The 19052-nt window shown below is 36.2% G+C and overlaps 2 protein-coding genes and 1 non-coding gene across 3 annotated transcripts; 1 reads left to right on the top strand and 2 right to left on the bottom strand.

Annotated features, from left to right (window-relative positions):
• Positions 1–3440: 3440 nt before the first annotated feature.
• Positions 3441–5457, bottom strand: LOC125075107 (cyclin-dependent kinase inhibitor 1C-like). Its single transcript, XM_047686724.1, has 2 exons — positions 5324–5457; positions 3441–4006 (listed from the first exon to the last, which is right to left on the bottom strand). Exons 1-2 carry the CDS (start codon positions 5366–5368, stop codon positions 3524–3526), a joined length of 528 nt encoding a protein of 175 aa, XP_047542680.1. The 5' UTR covers positions 5369–5457; the 3' UTR covers positions 3441–3523.
• Positions 5458–7448: 1991 nt separating this feature from the next.
• On the top strand, positions 7449–7641 carry LOC125075113. Its single transcript, XR_007120181.1, has one exon. It is a non-coding gene; the product is annotated as a U2 spliceosomal RNA (small nuclear RNA).
• Positions 7642–8582: 941 nt separating this feature from the next.
• LOC125075100 (NADH-ubiquinone oxidoreductase 49 kDa subunit-like) lies at positions 8583–18987 on the bottom strand. Its single transcript, XM_047686715.1, has 10 exons — positions 18660–18987; positions 17972–18087; positions 17051–17160; positions 14845–15046; positions 13899–14086; positions 13288–13451; positions 11129–11248; positions 10401–10530; positions 9500–9645; positions 8583–9333 (listed from the first exon to the last, which is right to left on the bottom strand). The coding sequence occupies exons 1-10, from the start codon at positions 18752–18754 to the stop codon at positions 9204–9206; spliced, it is 1401 nt and encodes a 466-aa protein (XP_047542671.1). The 5' UTR covers positions 18755–18987; the 3' UTR covers positions 8583–9203.
• Positions 18988–19052: the final 65 nt, after the last annotated feature.

The following is a 19052-nucleotide window of genomic DNA, read 5'->3' as shown; positions in this document are numbered from 1 at the left end:
GAAACTCGCATAGTTGCTCTTTTCAAATAAACAGATTTACAATGCTGTTTTTACGATAACTGTCCTGTGATGGAACCCGAGCCTGAATCCAGGCGTTTTTTTCTGAAAAGTATTCTTTTAATGAATAATAAGTTCGAGTACTACAAGTATCTTTTGAATAATTTTAACAGGATTAAATTAAATTTAAATCTACTATTTTGGAATGGAATACATTTTTACTAAAAATTTTACATCAACAGCATCTATAACCTATCACAGTCGAAGAAGGAATTAACATAAACAAACAATATAGGTATTTATTTATAATATGACTTAAATTATATTTCTAAAGTACCGTCAGCAACTTCGCCCTATATTAAAATCATTTTAAAATCTATCCACAATGAATACCATTGGTAGATAATTTTGGATTTCGACCAATGGTGTAACACCAATTCAAGGTCGTAGTTGTTTATGGATATTGCATTTTATATTCTCATTGAATACGTATTTATTAATAACTATATATATTATATATACATATACTAAAATCCAGTGTTTTAACTCATTATCTTGCAAGCTGTGTATTTAATTTTTTTATTTTAAACGTCAATGAAATGTGTCATATAAAGGCCATAGATTATAGACATTTGAGTTTTTTTGTTTTTTTTTTTAAATAATTCTTAGTTTAAGTGAAAATTTGTAAATGTAATTTAAGTGATTATTATTTGATTTGGAACGTTTATAGAATAATAAAAAATATAGTACGCTCTGTGCAATATTGGGCCAAATCAATTCTAAGATATAAATGTAATGCCAAAGTTTGAAAAGCCAGTACGGTGATTTAAACTAGTGGCTTTAATGCCAAAAATAAACAAACAAATACTTTGATTATTTATATATCTAGATAGACTGTCAAAGCTGAAAACGAAACGAAAAAAATAGTGGAGTAGGAAAAAGATAAACAAACCTTAGATTTACGTATTTCATGCGATTTGCTAATAACTCAGCTATTGTGCACTACTAAGAGTTTATGATTAATATATCTTTATTTATAATACAAAACAACTGCACTTAACCAATTATATCCACTTTAATTTTACTTTCGAAACTCCGATAACAGTTTCGTCGACGTTCAAAACGTCATTCTTTCACAAATCCATAGTGAATATCATAGATCAATCAAGCTCTCGACCAATTATATCGCGTCAATTTGCTGTCAAATGTTGTTTATTTGGCTTTTTTCCTGTTATTGTTGGAGTACAGTATACGGTTGGTTAATACGTACACGCACACTAACAAAGTGGTGACGTGTGGCAAATGTCAAGCGTAGCTGTCACCCACACCAAGATAATAAATTTGGCGCGTTTGTCTTAGTTATTTTGTAGTCCTCTATCTAGACGTATAAATAATCTGCCAATACCAATTACAATAAATAAATAAATCTCTTTAATCTGATGTAGAATCTCGGAATTAGCGTTAACAAAATTACTAGTCACTTTTTTTTTAATATAGTTGTTTTTAATCTGAAAATAGAAAGCCACTGTGATTCCCTGCTGTGCTTTAAAACTGCGGTGTTTAATTAATATGTCTTATTTAATTGTTATGTTATCTGTACAAATATTTATGACAATCTTTAAAAAAATATCATTGGCTGTATAGTGAATATTTATCTCGGATAAGGTTTAAAAAAAAAAAACAAATAGTATTTCGTTGTTAAAATAATTTTAGCCAAATTTTTGAAGAAATTATTCTTTATAATTTTAAAGGTTGTCTAAATGTTTTTTGTCCTCTTTCCATATACTTTTTAGTTATCTGTGTAACGTTTATTCGATTTAGTGATCATCTGTCGATGATCTAATTAAAAAGTATTTGTTAAAAATTCTGAGACACAAATTTAAAATTGGAATGCAAAAGTTTAATATTTATGTTACTGGTATACAAAGAAGTGGCCGACTATGCGTGTCTTGAAATATTATTTCTACGACCACAATGATACCAACCTAAGCGTGATATCATTGTTCGCTCGGTCGGCAGCGGGCCTAAACAAAATACATTTGTCAACAGATTTCTTTTTTTAATTTTTAAAACTATCCACTTAGGACAATTACACTTTATATTGGAAGAGATATACTTTTTAGATTGAAGTGAATATGTGTTTGTTTAGTTTTTTAAAATGTTGTCTGAATGAATTTTGCCTAAGCCCGCTAATGATGTGTCTTTGTAAAAAAAATTCGAGTGTCGCAAATGTTCGGCTTATTCGTGCCTTAGTATTTTAGTAATAACGGTTTTGGGTATCGTAGCGTTTAATTTTAAAAGTTTTATCTCGTAAAACATTTGAAATCATTCGCTGCAATCATATTATCTTGTTAAGAATTTAATTTATTTTTAAATTCTGTAACCAAAGTTATTAAATAATAATAAATACATGAATTAATTGTTTTATTACAAATTATTTTGATGTCTTATATTTGTAAATTGTTTTTCAGAGAACACTTAGCTTCTAGACGACGAATTCAGCGCGATTTTGTAAGAACTCACTGCGTATCGCACTCGTGTAATATTGACAATTGACTAACGTGATGCGTAATAGTGTTGTATATCGATAGTCCACTATCGATAGACTATCGATCGTCTATCGTAATAAAATCGTACATAAGAAAGCGTCACCTACAATTTATACTACGCTATCAAACTTTGGTGAAAATCGTTTTTTTGTGCCAAGTTGCTTAAAATATGTTATTTTATATATATTGATAAAATCGTGAAGAAATATACAAAATTAAAGAAGTTACAAATATTAGCGGAGTGTGCGCACACTTTCGAGTTAGCGTAGTACGAATTGTTGGTGTCGAAATATCGTCATCCTTCTGCCCTTATACCAATTTCACTTGGCGTCGGCGCAGCATGTCTTCTCTTCCATACTTCTCTGTCGGACGTCATCTCACTAGTAACATACTTTCCAGCCATATCGTCTTTCAAACAATCCATCCATCGTTTCTACGGTCGGCCCCTTCCTCTATATCCATAATACTCTAATTTTTAGAAGCGTCACGTTTATTAATTGTCATAAAACAATTAACAGTTCGTATATAAATACCTGAAAATATTCGACGAAAGAAACTCGGGAACATTTTTGGTTTCCAATTCGCCTTCTTTATTTTTTTAACTGTTATTGTGGTACTCTTCATTCCCAAAGTTTGTCGCCATTTAAAAAGTTACTTGTTTCGTCCTTTAGCACTATATATAATCTTTATCCTATAAGCCTTATATAACCCTTTAATCTTTTGGCCATTATAGATATTTTTCAAGCTGTTCTTTATGAAATTATACGAAGAGTGTAAAAAGGCTTTAAGACAGGTATTAGATGCAAGAGGAATAAAAAAAAAAGATCTTATACAAAAATTTTATTCATTTCGAAATTTATATTTTTTTATCTTATACACGTAATATATTTGGACATTAATTACAAAACAATTCTGTAATAAACAAAAAAAAAAATAACCATAAACTAATTATTTTCCAACGTATTATATATTGGGATTTAAAAACATAAACATGTGGGTGGGGCTGGTGCTGCGTAGTACAAAGGAGCAGGGGCAGGGGCAGGGCAAGTGCAAGTAGGGAGAGGGGAAGCGTAAGAACAGGAGATCGGTGCTGGCGCAGCGCAGGCACATGCAGGGGCACAGGCAGGGGCGGCGTACGCTACTGGCCCCGGGAGACCACACGGCAACGCTGGCAGCGGTCCGCACTGTAAAGCTCCCAACAATGGCCCTGCTGCCGCCAAAGCTGACGTCAAAACAGTCGGCAGTGCTGCTTCTAGTAACGGTGGTAGAGTAGCCGCCAGGGATGCTGAGAGTGTGGACGCTAGTACTGGAGCTAACAAAGGCAGGTCTGTTGCCGGGCAGGGAAGAGTTGCTGGTAGAGCCGTTAATGGCAAGGGCAAGGCTAGAGGCGGGAGAAGCAGGTCTAACGCTGGTGGAGACAGGCAGTATGGGGCTGCTGGCAGGCATTGCGAAAATGCTTGCTGAAACAATAGATATCAACATAGATTTATGTAAAGTAGTAAAATATCAACCTGGATTCCGCTGCTGGGCTATAGAACTGCTCACTGGACCACCACCACGCAGCTCAAATGCGGGTATGATAGATATATTTCATTTAAAATTGTAGGTAGAAAATAATAGACAAGCTAATATATGTTGGTCTTCAAACGTTAGGAGATACCATTCATATTCATTAGGTAAATATCGCTATTTTTATAAAGGCCTCATTGTAAATAATTATTTTAAGTAGATAAACTTAATTATTGTAATAATTACATTAAAACAGATATTAATTCTAAACTTACGTTTTACCAATATGATATTTATGTTGAAAATCTTTATGATTCTCGTTCTCAGCGACGAGGAAAAATAATCATGCTGATATACACCAGCGTTGCAGAACTATCGATAGTTGACCTCGAAAACTATTCAGTATATCGATAGCTCTCCGTGAGCAATACTATTGATTACGGCAATACTATCGATAATATCGCTAGCTCTCTTTAAGCAATACTATTAGGAGCAGCGATACTATTGATACTATCGATAGTATCGATAGTTTAGGTTAAAAGTAATACTGTTGATATTATCGACACGTGACAAAACTATCGATAGACTATCGATATTATCGCTAATAACTTAACTATAACTATATGCAACACTAATATGCACCTTTGTCTTTACTGTGATTTATATAAAATAGGTAGGCAGGCTAGCAAATGGATAAACTGATGGTAAGTGGTCATACCCACCCACAGACATTGACTCCACCTCTAAGACCTCTAACCTTGGAAACTAAGATGTTATGTCCCTTTTGCCTGTAGTTGTACTGTAACATAACACAAACATACGGTCTCTTGGTAGATCAATCGGCATCCTGTCGTACCTACCCCACCGTAGTCGATTTAAGGACCATTGTAAGTTAAATTGACACACGCTGCTTCAAAAAACCTGTTTAAAATGGACACCTTATACCAACACTAAAAGAAAGGTTCTATGTTGAAACTCCGGGAAACAAACAATGATGAACAAAGCTTAACACTGACTTTCAGTGGCTGCCTTAAAGACCATACTATTGTACATAAAAGACCATACAAACAACATCAGTAACAATATTTTATTCAAAATAAATAAAATCAAAATGTACTTTATTCAAGTAGGCTTTTACAAGCATTTAACAAACTATATTGAGTGAAGCTACCACCGGTTCGGAATGTAGATTCTACCGAGAAGAACCGGCAAGAAACTCAGTAGTTACTCTTAATAAAATTAAATAGAATAGAACAATTCAAACTCACCTGCAGTAAAGCGAATACGAAAATAACATTAATCGTAGTCTTCATAACGGTGTCTGTCTGTTTCGCTGTAATGCCTCACCCTATATTAAGTGTTTCTTATCAGAAACGAACGCATTTATATTTGTTAACATTATTACTAAACTTTAACTATATACACACAATTTTGATTTTGTAATTATTACTTAAAGATTTTTCGTAATATTAAATTTCGATTTGTTTTATAATTTATAAATATTATTTTAGCTCACGTTCGTTTGAGACAATGGAATATTAAAAAAAAAAAACCAAAGTGACCATAGGACGTTTCAAACAAAATTTCTGGTACCTTCTAAGCTGGCGTCTAAAACGCTCCCTTTTTACTTCAGAGGTTCAGAATGACGCCTTATTAATATATAAATCGGCCCCTAGTGTTTTACAGACGCGCTGGTAACCGCGACTCAATTCGCGTGACTTTAAAGCTTCAAAAACTAACTATTCCAAAAATCTTTTTTGTTAAGAGGATGTGCTAATTATAATAAATATAAGAGTAATGTTAATATATTTAACGTAAACCTGTTTAAGTTCTTACGGAGTCTTAAGAAACACTATTTATCATTAATATTATTTAGAGCTTATTTGTTTTGTTTTGTATTTTATTTTAATTTTGGAATTCATGTTTGATAACTTTATTTCATATACTTTGATAATATGTTACTTTTATTACTTGTCTTTTAGTTTCACTCCACGTTTTAATGCAACAGTGAAAACATTGTTGGCATATGTTAGAATTATTTTGGTATTAATTGTATGTATTATAGGTACTATGCTGTATGTTTCCCTAAAATAAATTAAAAAAAAAGGTATTATATGGTTGACATATCGGTGTATCTCAGCGTACGACAACACAGACGCAAGAGATTGTAGTTCCCAAATGGATGGACGGATTATGATTTACTTTTTTTTAATACTTATGAGCTTCGCCATCGATAAAAATGAAACCACAAACCACTGAAAGTTTTAATTTTATAATTTAATCTTGTAATTTTAAAAAGTTATGATGTATTTTTCTCGTCGGGGATTAAGCCATAGATTTTTTTGCAGTTGAGAAATCGAGACAGTCACATAAAGCTGTTTGCACTGGAAACTGGACTCGCTTAAACGTACACGAAAAGTTTTTTGAAATGAGAAACAACCGGGGCATAAACATAAAATCATCTGCGCCGTACCTATTTATATTCATTTTCTAATGCAAAGGGATGATGTAACACAAATGGAACTCTTTAATAATGGTTTTAACCTCATCAGCCCTGGTTCCATAACATCCCAATTGTAAAAAATAATTAGTTATATGCTACTCCAACATTACTACAGTACATCAGTGAAAACGGTATCGAAATCCGTTAAGACGTTTTTGGGATTAGCGGTAACAAACGAATGGATAAACATTAGTAAATAGTTTCAGTAATATTTATTCTCAAATATCTTCCGTGTACAGATTTCGAACAGTTACGATTTTATCATATTTAGGTATATAGATTTACCTTTAGATCATGTAAACCGTTTAACTTACAGACACACATCTACAGACAATAGAAAACCCGCGGCTTTACCGGCGAGCTACACTCGGCAATGACATTTAAGGTGCTTAATTTGTGTTTATAATTAATCTCGGGTTACGCGTCAAAAGAACATCTTTCTTTTATCTTTTGATATATTGTATTATATTTTATAATGATATATTATTGCTAGCCGATTTCTGAACTTAATGAATATACCATAATTTGCTGTAAAAATCTATTTGACTTCCGGGTTCTATTTATTTTTGTAAAACTGTCAAAAAAACAGATCATTATATTTGATTACTATTCCAGTTTTTTTTCTTTAATATAGTAAATTAAATTAAAGTATTATCTAATCAGTCGTTAATATAAAGTAAAATTAGCAATATTTTAATAAACTATTTATTCAGTAATCTCTAAATTGTTAATATAGTTAGCGGCGCAAATTGAATCGTTTTGGCAGCTTTGCGCCACATAGTATTCGTTCCTTTCCATAGATGGCGCTCTAAATTTCGTAGCGAATTCTGAATCGCGCTGGCTAGATTTTCTATCGGAGAATGACCTTCACGGGCACATTAGCTGGCGGTATCGCTTCTCGGCCTTTTGGCTAAGATCAAAGTGTAGTATCTGTTCTTTTCAGCTTAATATCTGAAAGTTCCCGCACTGCGGGACCAGTATATTAAACTGATTTTTGTACCACGACGGGATGTTCGGGGCTCGCTCCACTCCCGTCACGGGTCGGCCTGGCATTGCAGTGCCGCCGGGATCGGCCCACATACAACCCCTACACTAGACTTGAATTAACTCATTAACCTTGGTAGCCCGTATATGTCCCACTACTGGGATAAAGGCCTCCTTTCCCTCTGAGGAGGTTTGGAGCATCAATATTCCACCACGCTGCTCCAATGCGGGTTGGCGGAATACACATGTGGCAGAATTTACTCGCAGAACTCTTTATTTCTACAATACTATCGATAGTATCGAATATCGATTGTTTGGACTATCGATGGGTTAGGTTAAAAGTAATGGTTTTTGCAATAGTATCGATAAGTATTGCTCATGGGGAGCTATCGATAGAATTGACACGTAACAATATTATCGATACAATTTACAATGATGCAACTAAATATTCGTTACAATTTCGACGTCATAGTTGTGTTATCTTTTCTTAACTTCGATGTGTATTACGCGATAATCTTGACAAATAAATTAAAATTACTAATAATAGATTACATATTTGTGCCACGTGACAAACGTTAAAAAAAAGCAATTTTATTTATGGATTTTTGAATAAATTAATTATTATTTTCAACTCTCGTTAGTAAATAACCATTTTTATACTCATAATATTTTTCGCATTGTCAAATAGCCTATTGTGTTCCGATTTGGTAAGCCAGTAGAACTACTGGGACAAGACACTAACGTCGTAGTTCCCAAGATTGGTAGCGGATGGGCGATTTAAAGAGTGGTCAATATTTCTTTAGTTATTTTGTATTGCTGACGGTACCCTCACGTATCGTCATCTGGTACATTTGTTCTTCTAACTATTACTTCAATGGAACTGTAAGAAATATTAACCATCATCACGTCCCTTGTGTCTGTAGTTACACTGACTCACTCAACCTTTTACTGTCTGTCGGATTACCTGATGCGAAGATATCTCAGGCGAGCTTGCAAGCTCTACCACCGATTCAGAATTAATATTAAATAAAATAAACATCAATGTGCGAATATGTTTAATTTCATACAGTTTCAAGTTACTTAAATATTCGATGGGGAAGACTTTATAAGTCATTTTGAAGGTAAATACAGATTTGACGTACAAATTGTCTATTTAACGGAAAGTTATTAGTCGACCGATATTAAAGAATAAAAAAAACTATTATTGAATAAATGTTTGTTGCTTCAATTACATTGAAATACTGTTCGGACAGTCCAATTTAATTCTATAAGATAATCACATTTTTTTAATATATATAAACCTATAAAATAATCTAAACTAAGGATAACTTAAAATCACTACATACATGTTTTATTAAAATGTCACCCCCTAAGGGAATACAAATAGGGAGCGTAAATATACTCAAATATCAATTCGAATTTATTAAAAACTATGATTTTTTACTTTTATTTTATTATTTATTAACATCATCGACATAAAAATAACTGTCAGACAACAGTTTAGTTTTTAATTTAGATAATTGAGGTGACATATTCCATATTTTACAACTTCGATACAGTTTTATAAACTACCAAAGGATTCCATTTATAATTTTAGTCTGTAAGGACTCAGTTTTATCATGAACGGTATTTAAAACCATAATTTATATATATTCGTATGTTTATCGATCAATCTCCCCGAACACGATGTCCAGCGTCCCGATGATGGCGACGATGTCCGCCAGCATCGAGTTCCTTCCGATCTTTTCGAGCGCCGCGAGATGAGCGAAGCCGGGCGCCTTTATCTTGCACCTGTAAACATAAACAAACCCTATAACCTAAAACAGGAACTGCTATGATAGTTGACTTGTCTCCCTTGAGATAGGTCAAGTATTTGGAAGAAACGCTAAAGCCACTTGGATCATGATTAATGGCTACCTTGATGGTAAAGTAACTAGCTTAAGAAAGCAAAGGGTACCGGTATGGCTTGGAGCTCCCGTCGGAGACGAGGTACACTGCGAACTCTCCTTTGGGCGCCTCCACGGCGGTGTATGTCGCTCCGGGGGGGACTGCGTAGCCCTGAGTGAACAGCTTGAAGTGGTGGATCAGCGCCTCCATCGAAGTCTGTAAGTATTATAAAGGGTTATTTTGACGTCGAAGATGGACTATCCAGTAGTCATCCCTCCCTAATTTGAACAATTGGAGTCAGATAGGAAGTTGTCAGAGTTTGCGTAATAATTTACATTATTGGCCGACTTTGTAGAAAAATAGGTGTAGTTTCACCTGGCGATGATAACGACACCCCGCAGTTACCGTAACGATTGAAGAAATAATAAAAATCAAATCAACCCTCATGGGGTTATTTTCGACCCACTAAAACTGAGAATTTAAAACAGTAGTTTTCACTATAACTGCAACAGATACTTTTTAAACGAATTTAAAATATACTATAAACTTTGATAAAAAATATTTAAATATTCTGATTTTGAGTTATATTAAAATTAAGATTAATAGTTTTTAGTCTGTATATCACGTGACCTAAAACAGTTTCACATTCGCTTCGTCTCTTTCTCGCAGACGGGTTACCGCAAAGTTAAAGAGAGTCGACGATTGTCTCATTCGTCTAATGTTATCGTACTTTGAATGCATTGACGATATTCATAGTTTTTTTACTTACTCGTCAACACCAAATCGATGACATCTGATATTCCGACAAACAAAGATCACCTGCATCGTTTTTTGAAGTGATAACTTCTTACGGGCGCGTAAGCCGCTTCGTTACGTAACGCGTTACGGCGCACGCACGCGGCAGCCAAGTCCTGTCACTAACGGCGACGAACATCACTGCGAGCATTAAGGCCGACGCTGCGGCGCCTCACCTTCATCTCCTCCCGCGAGGGCGGCGTCAGCTTGGCGTCGTCCGTCTTCACCTCCCCGGGCGGCATCTGGTTGAGGCACTGCTCGATGATGCGCAGACTCTGCCGCATCTCCTCCACGCGGATCAGGTATCTGTTGAGTAGCATAACTTATCTGTGCAGCAATACTTGGGTACTGGTATCAATTTCTACGTGCCGTAGTGACCGCTTACCGTCTAGTGGCACGTTTGCACATATATTTGAATTTATATAAAATTAAATTTTCTTTTATCTGTGGACAGCAAAAAAATGTCTTTCTAATTTCCACGTAAGCGTAGTCTTGTCTTTATTCTCAAGGTCATTAATTTAATGTACTTATATATTTTAATTAGTAGAAAAAATTGCAGCCTAGTTTTCTATGTCGTCACGGGTCTGGGTGTTTGTGGTACCGTCGTTACTTCCGATATCCATAACATAAGTGCTTTAGCTACTTACATTGGGATCAGAGTAATGTATGTGATGTTGTCCAATATTTAATATCATCAAAATTAGACACACGCAGGTTTCCTCACGATGTTTGTCCTCACCGCCGCACGAGATGAATTAAAAACACAAATTAAGCACTTGAACATCAGTGATGCTGGTTTCGACCGCAATCATCAGTTAAGATCCAACCGATGGGCCATCTCACACCGAAAACCTTGTGCAATGTTAGCTTGTCTTCTGACTCAGAGCAGTTACAAGTATCTCACCGATCGTAGCAGTCGCCGTGAGTGCCGATGGGCACGTCGAAGTCGACCAGGTGGTAGGCGTCGTAGGGCTGACTCTTGCGCAGGTCCCACTTGATGCCCGACCCGCGGAGCATCACACCGCTGTCGATATTGTAGAAAGAAAACTGGATGCACTTTTGTTATAGATAACATTTTGGAGCTGATTTTCTTTGGACTGTACAACAGCCAGTAAATGATCTGCTAGATTACGGTCCCCCCTTATTGAGGGGAAGGTTTACACGAGCTCATTCACACTGCTTAAACCACATACATCCACTTTAATAATACTTCCGAAGCTCCGATATCAATTTAGCTAACATTAAAAACGCAATTTTTTAACGAACCATTATTTGCATGCATTTTGATTTTTTTCTACCAACGATTGGAACAGGCACAGAACAATAGAAGCAATTGTGTTGAAAGCTTTTAACGCCATTAATTTCCTCAACAATTTATTTGGACTAAATTTAAATCCTTTTAATATCTAGACTACGGACTAAATACACGACATTACAAAAGAGTATAACAATTTTAGGGTACATGTGTGTGAGTTTGTTTATCCCACCGTAACCCTTAAATGCTTGAACATATTTGGATGTATGTGCTATCAATACAATCCTTACACCTTATTACTGAACTTTAGTAAAGCGTACCATCCACCACCCCCATAGATAATTTAATAGTTAACTGCCCGGACGGTGCCGGGGGAACTAACCAGCAACGGCATTATCGTGTTCAGTCAGGTAGCCATTCTGACAAATCCTTTCCACACAGTGTAGGAATGTTAAAGAATTTTGAGGAGGCTAGGTAACCCACGGGCGATGGGTCCGCACTCGGCATCTGCGAAAAGTGGGTTCGGTTGTCGAACTCGTTGGACAAATGCGTAAGAGAGGAGAGAAGGAGCTATGCTGCGAGAAGAGATAAGAAATATGTCCAAAAGATATATCAATATGACATAGTTGGAACAGACTAAACATATTAATGGACCACGTATGTTATTAGACAAAAAATATGTCCAAACGTTAAATAAATATGGCGTAGTTGAATGATACGAAGATTTGAATGCTAAACATATTAGGATATTATTGAAGGATGTTTGTAATTGTTACGGAAGGTCGGTGAAGAATTATCGTGGAGTTGTATTTGGTAGTAAACTTTGAGAACTGATATGTTATGCCCCTTGGGCTTGTAGCTACAATGACTCACCTTTCAAACCAGAACACAACAATACTGATTTATGTAGAATTTATGAGTGGGTGGTACCCAACCAAACGAGCTTGCACAAAGCCCTACAACCAAGTATTTAGAAATTTAAGTGTCAAAATAAATTTTCCAAATACTTGGTCTTTTAAATCTTGTTCCTGTCAGAGGAAACATAATTATAATCGGTAAAAGATTTTATACACTTAAATATGTCACTGTTATGTTAAAAGTCTCTACAAAAAGTTAGATTCAAATTCAAACAATTTAGTTAATCTATTGAAAATGATTGATCAGACTTTTTTTGCAGAAAAGCCCAATAATGGAGAAACTAATGCATCCGCGCGAAATAAGACAGAGAGCTACCATCTCTCTGCCTACCTACCCAAACGGGCTACCACCAATAAAACCGATCCTTAATCGGTCACAGGGAACTATTTTCCCAATCTCCCAAGCCAGCTAAATACCCAAATTTTTATTGAAATGGCAACTTTTTAACTTGGTTACACAAAAATAATCTTAGATAAATACATTTCATTATCAGTTTCAATTATTTATTTATTATTTTATATACAATGATATCCAACATGACCCAAGAGTATATCCATAAGCCGTGAAAAACAGATTTTCAGTTCTCGCTTAAGGGTTAACAGACACCAAATAAAAGGGATAATGGTTAGCTTGTTTGGGCAGGTACTACTCGCCATATATTCTGCCACCAAACAGCAATATTAGAATTGTTGTGTTTTAGTTTGAAGGGTGAGTGAGTCAGTTTAACTACAGGCACAATAGACATAAGTCGTGTAATGGTTAATTTTGTTTAGGGAGCCAATGTTTATGGGCTGTGGTGACCACTTATCGTCAGGTCACTCTTAACTCAGCGGTTTAAGCACAATCGAGCCCTCGACCTTCGCTGGGAGTGGGTCGCGGCGGAGGCGCACCTGAACCCGTAGTTGAGCGCGTCCTGCGCGGTGACCACGCCCACGTCCTTGGTGCGCTGCACCCAGATGCGGTTGGTGGTCAGCACGTCCTCCACCTCGTCGAGCCGCTCGCCGAACTTGCTCGCGAACTCGTAGATGTCGTCCATCAGCCCCAGCGGCATGTCCTGGGGAGGGCGCGCTTTGAATACTATGTGCTGAATTATTTTGTCACGGCGCTTTGACAATCACGCAAAATAAATATACAAAATATACTTTTGATTAAACAAAAAACGATGAAAAAAAAATATTTATAAAAGGATCAAAATTAAATGCCTGCTTTAACGAGTCTTCTGTGTGCCTGTCCGTTTGTTCTGGGTAATCTCGGAAACGGCTGAACTGATTTTGACAAGACGTTTAATGACAGTTCCAATGATATTATATAAACAAATAAAAAAAAAGTTCATTGCTCACCTGGCAAAGACCTTAGCCACACGACTTAATAATAAAAAAATATTCAATATATTATATAACATATATTCAATTATTTTCATACGATAGACGTGAAATCGTAACAAACAAACAAACATATTCATCACATCGGTATTTACAATATGAGGCAGGTTCCAACTCACGAGATAAACCCCTCCGGGCCGTATGTAGGCGGCGTGCATCCTGGCGCCGCTGACCCTCTCGTAGAACTCCATCATCTTCTCGCGCTCCTCGAACAGCCAGAAGAACGGCGTCAGCGCGCCCACGTCCAGCGCGTGCGTGCCCACCGCCATTATGTGGTTGAGCAGGCGGGTGATCTCGGCGAACAGCGCTGCGGGGGCGAGCGTACGGGGTGAACAGACAACTTTGACCTCGACCTTTTTTCATTGTGGATTTGTGAAAAACATTGCTTTGGAAGTAAAATTAAAGTGTATATAAGTAGTTAAGTGTAATAGTGTTGTATGATAAATAAAGATATATTAATCGTAAACTCTAGTAGTGTACTATATAGCGGAGCCATTAGCGAATCACATGGAATACGTAAATCATTTAAAAAGTCATAGAGTACTTGCTAGTAATATATTTAAATATATTATTACATTTATTTTGTTTTATGTAAGACTGGTAAACGGAACAGATGATGGAAGGTCACGAACCTTAGGCATATTACCCATCCCTTAAATTGCAATACTCGCAGACATGTCCCTTGTGCTTGTTACACTGGCTCACTCACCCCTATAAATCGGAACCCAACAACACTTAATCATAATGTTGTCTTAGATTTTCGCGATTATTACACATTGAAATAAAACTAGTTTTTAACGGATCAGTCTGCCCGTGACCACGAACACTGCAAAGTGCTCGAAACGTCGGGATGTTAAAATAATTAATATACGCGATTAAATCCGTTAAAAACTAGTTTTATTTCAACACTTAATCATGTTGTTTGACGGTAGAACATATGATGAGTAGGGGGTACCTACCCAGACGGGCACAAAGCCCTACCAAGAAAATTATGCAATTTATTACAAGTAACTTTACTAAGTTACCGCTCGAATTTATTTGTCACCGAGTTAATAAAATACCTACTTCTAATATACTTCGCTCTGAGTGGTATATCAATATTTAGAAGCTTCTCGACCGCTAAGCTGTAGCACTGTTCGTTGCACATCATGGACACGTAGTCGAGCCGGTCGAAGTAAGGCAACGCCTGGGTGTAGGTCTTGTACTCGATAAGCTTTTCTGTGCCGCGGTGGAGCAGACCAATGTGCGGGTCAGCACCGCGTACCATCTATAAGAAAAAATGATATCATTACTAGTTGAACCTGCGGCTTTACCCGCGCGAGGTTTATAAAACACAACCTCCGTTCTACCCCCTCAGGGGTCGAGTTTCGTAAAACTCTTAGTGCATGTCTACGTCCTATATGGAACCTACCTGCCAAATATCATGTTTCTAGGTATTACAGTTTCTGAGATTTCGTGATTAAACAGCGAGTGGTATTTCGCTTTTATATATGTTGGAGATTCATAAGGATAGCCATCTAAACGATTACTATTGTCGTCCGACGTTGATTTTACTAATTCAGTCAGTACGCACGTCTGGCGCTGGCGCTGTCCTAAGACCAAGAGACCAAGTGCCTCACTCAACGAAGGAACACACACTGACAGATACATCATTAAATCTTTATATTTCCATCAATCGGCTGTTTAACAAAATACGTGCCCGTCTTATATTCATTACAATTGACATCTCATCATCATTGTACTTGGTGGTAGGGCTTTGTGCAAGCCCGTCTGGCTAGGTACCGCCCACTCATCAGATATTCTACCGCCAAATAACAGTACTCTGTATTATTATGTTCCGGCTAGAAGGGTGAGTGAGCCAGTGTAATCACAGGCACAAGGGACATAACACCTTAGTTCCCAAGGTTGGGGGTGCATAGGTGATGTAAGGAATGGTTAATATTTCTTACAGCGCCTTTGTCTATGGGCGGTGGTGACCACTTACCATCAGGTGGCACATATGCTCGTCCGCCAACCAATGCCATAAAAAAAACTCCCAACTGACAATCTTTAAAATGTTAATTACGTTGTGTGTTATTGTCATTCTAATAAATGAGGTCGTATACCCGTGTAAATTAATTATCTCTAAGATATATATAGATAGATTATATAATAGGCAAAGATTCTCTGCCATGGTGGCATGTGGAAGTATTCCGTGTCGTCTCACGAAGAGACGGAGTAAGTACCGCTAGTTTTTTTAGTTCCACATAATCCCCAATTCGCGTGGGGGAAACGGGTGACCGCGTTTCCTCAAAGTACTGCTTAGGTAAAATAACTCTAATAGCCAACTTATGAGCCTAGAGCCTCGGATAACAATTAAAGCCTTCGGTCCTGCGATTGTACTCTTTCCGAAAGATCGCGATGAATTCGTTATTTGAAACAGCCGGGAGGCGATCATTTCATTCCCAAGGCGTACAGTCAACTAATAAGTCATTAGTTTTGTAATATCCTTGAGCACACAAACGCTCTTTAACGATTCTTTTGAATTTTATAATTGAATAATTTTGAACGTTTTCTGGGATACTGTTGTAAAAACGTATACATTGCCTCAAAAAATGCCATAAGACATTATAATGAGGAAATAATTAAAATACACTAGGAGAACCGTATCTACATCAGTCAAAAGTCTAATTTTTTTTCCCGCATGGCCTGCAGAGCTGAGTCTATTCGCCAATCTATTTATATGGGGGGCCCCCATTGGAGCTTAGAGTCTATTGTAACACCAAGGAACTCTGTTGTTTCTAAAACATAAAATGCTTCCCCATTTAAAACTACATTCGTTTTGACAAATCTTACATTGGGAGTAGTGAATTTATTAACACTAAACCAATGTACTATTTCAGAGAGAGCATTGGTCACATCGTCATATATTAAAAGACGTCTTTTTATTTTGTAAATTATAGAAGTATCATCAGCAAACAATACCATCTCGAGTTTATTACCTAGAAGATGTGGCAGGTCATTTATATAAACGAGGAAAAGAAATGGACCAAGAATTGATCCTTGAGGGACCCCCACAGTAACTGGAGCCCCGGGAGATCTCTATTCATATATAACATCCCGATGTCACCACCATAAAGAATAAATAACTTCTTACGCCGTCCACATGGTACCATCACTTTCACTGTGCCTATAATTAAACTGACATTTTTTATGATTTAAGTGGGGGGGTATCCCACTGATTTAAACAGATAAATAACTTTTAATCTTTATGTATAATGGCGATATTCACCTCACCCTCAAGCTCCATCACGAGACGGAGCACTCCGTGAGCAGCAGGATGCTGAGGTCCAAAGTTAAGTATCATATTGCGGACATTCTTTTCGGCTGGTGTTATAATACCTGGAAATTATAACTATTTAGATGAATTTTAAATTAACATGGTTATTTTTATTACTAACAGTATTTAAAACGGGATATTTACCATGTTTTTTATTTTTATTTGTTGGAGCTCGATATTTCGACATTATCTACGAATGTCTTGTTCACGAGACTGACGTTTGCGGGTAGATGTTGATTCAACATCTACCCGCAAACGTCAACAAATAAAAATAAAAAACATGGTAAATATCCCGTTTTAAATACTGTTAGTATTTAGATGAAGTTTGTGAACAGATTTGCAGATTTGCCTATAGGCCGAATGGGTGCACCTAAAGTGGCAAAATTTTGGGGTCGACCTTGGAGCAATTTTATTTTTACCCATATGTCAAGGTTAAAAATCTTAAAATATGTCCATAGCACCTCGCAAAAGGATATTATTTGTACATTATTAAATTTATTGTGCTTTGTAAAGTTTGCACATTTGTTTTTAATACTATAGTAGGCAGATGTGCAACAGTACCACCCAAAAATAAGTATCAGCATTCTTAAGGAGAAAACATTACTGATAGTTCTTTATCATTATTGTATCAGTATAAACATATAGTTTCCTGTTATATTTTTAATGATGTAGGTAAGCAGACAGAGAAATCAACCATCTGATGGTAAGTGGTCACCACCACCCATAGACATTAGAGTAAGAAATATTAATCATTCCGTACTTCACCAATGGGCCACCACCTTGGGAGTTAAGATGTTACATCTCTGGTGCCTGTAGATGCACTGGCTCGCTCATCCTTCAATAAAATATAATTTTTGAATTTATTAGGCTTACTGTTATAAGGCGGGTGTTTCATAAGAGCTGTAACTCCTTCGGGATACATGACAGCTCCTCCGAATTGTTTGACGAAAGTTTCGTCGGGCATCCATCTGTGAGCTTCACGTTGGGAGCTGATTAAAATACATTATATTATTAAAACTGTGGGTAGATTACTGTTTTGTGAGTCTAGGACTTATTACTACAGATTCTTAGTCCGTGGGTCAAAATTTCAAGCATGTCACGGCTTTATTAAATTTATTAGATTTTTGAGTATGGAAATTCTTAGCTCCAAATCTGCAAATTGGCAGCTGTGCCCGGGAACACATACAAAGCATGGGTTTTCATGTGAATGTGAATACAGAAAATAACTGTGTTTTTGGGTACACACTTGTTCACTATGATATGCCCGGTTTGACTGAAATCAGTCAGAACATCATCATGAGTAGATATTTAAATCAAAATATACTTTATTCAAGTTAATTCTTATAAAATGTCTTTAAACCTACATTTTACATGATTTAATTGAAGGTAAAGCTAACACCGTTTCATACTTTAGAGATTACCGTAAAGAACCAGGAAAAATGTTCAGTATATAATATTTTTCACCACTTAAAGTTGATATATGAAATGTTACATAATGTTTAAATTATTTTCCTGCTAATCGTACAAGATTTTGTGATATTATTTTATTAATTACACTCACTTCACATTATATAAAGCCGGTAAATTCGCCAATAAGGCTTTCGAATTGCCTAAATTTGCACTTTTTCGCAGCAAAACATTCACCAAGGACGACATTTTCAAAAGGACTGCGTTCCGTTACAGATTCAACTATTTATATAATTTCAACGTTATTATAATTAAATAGTTTCCGTTTGTTTTTGAGATATCTTATTATAATTAGCAACGAAGCAATTCAAACTACAAAGATGGAAGTAATTCAAGTTGTGAATAATTAAGTTGACTCCAAAATCACGTTACAAGATCTTTAATATAGTGCACTGTGTATTGCATTATCGTAAAACGATAAACTGCATTGATGCAGTCTGCATTATGCAGAATGCACTATGCAAAAGTCAACTGCCAAGTTATGACA

This window comes from Vanessa atalanta, chromosome 29 (assembly GCF_905147765.1).
Source record: "Vanessa atalanta chromosome 29, ilVanAtal1.2, whole genome shotgun sequence".
NCBI lineage: Eukaryota > Metazoa > Arthropoda > Insecta > Lepidoptera > Nymphalidae > Vanessa > Vanessa atalanta.
Note: the sequence above shows the minus strand (reverse complement) of the source record. Positions and strands in the feature narration are given on the sequence as shown.

Coding starts and splice junctions, on each gene's coding strand:
- LOC125075107 (XM_047686724.1), bottom strand. CDS start 5,368: ATGAAGACTACGATTAATGTTATTTTCGTATTCGCTTTACTGCAG. Junction 4,007..5,323: donor TCGTATTCGCTTTACTGCAG/GTGAGTTTGAAT, acceptor CTATTGTTTCAG/CAAGCATTTTCGCAATGCCT.
- LOC125075100 (XM_047686715.1), bottom strand. CDS start 18,754: ATGTCGTCCTTGGTGAATGTTTTGCTGCGAAAAAGTGCAAATTTAGGC. Junction 13,452..13,898: donor GGCCCGGAGGGGTTTATCTC/GTGAGTTGGAAC, acceptor CGCCCTCCCCAG/GACATGCCGCTGGGGCTGAT. Junction 9,646..10,400: donor CCTCGCGGGAGGAGATGAAG/GTGAGGCGCCGC, acceptor TAATACTTACAG/ACTTCGATGGAGGCGCTGAT.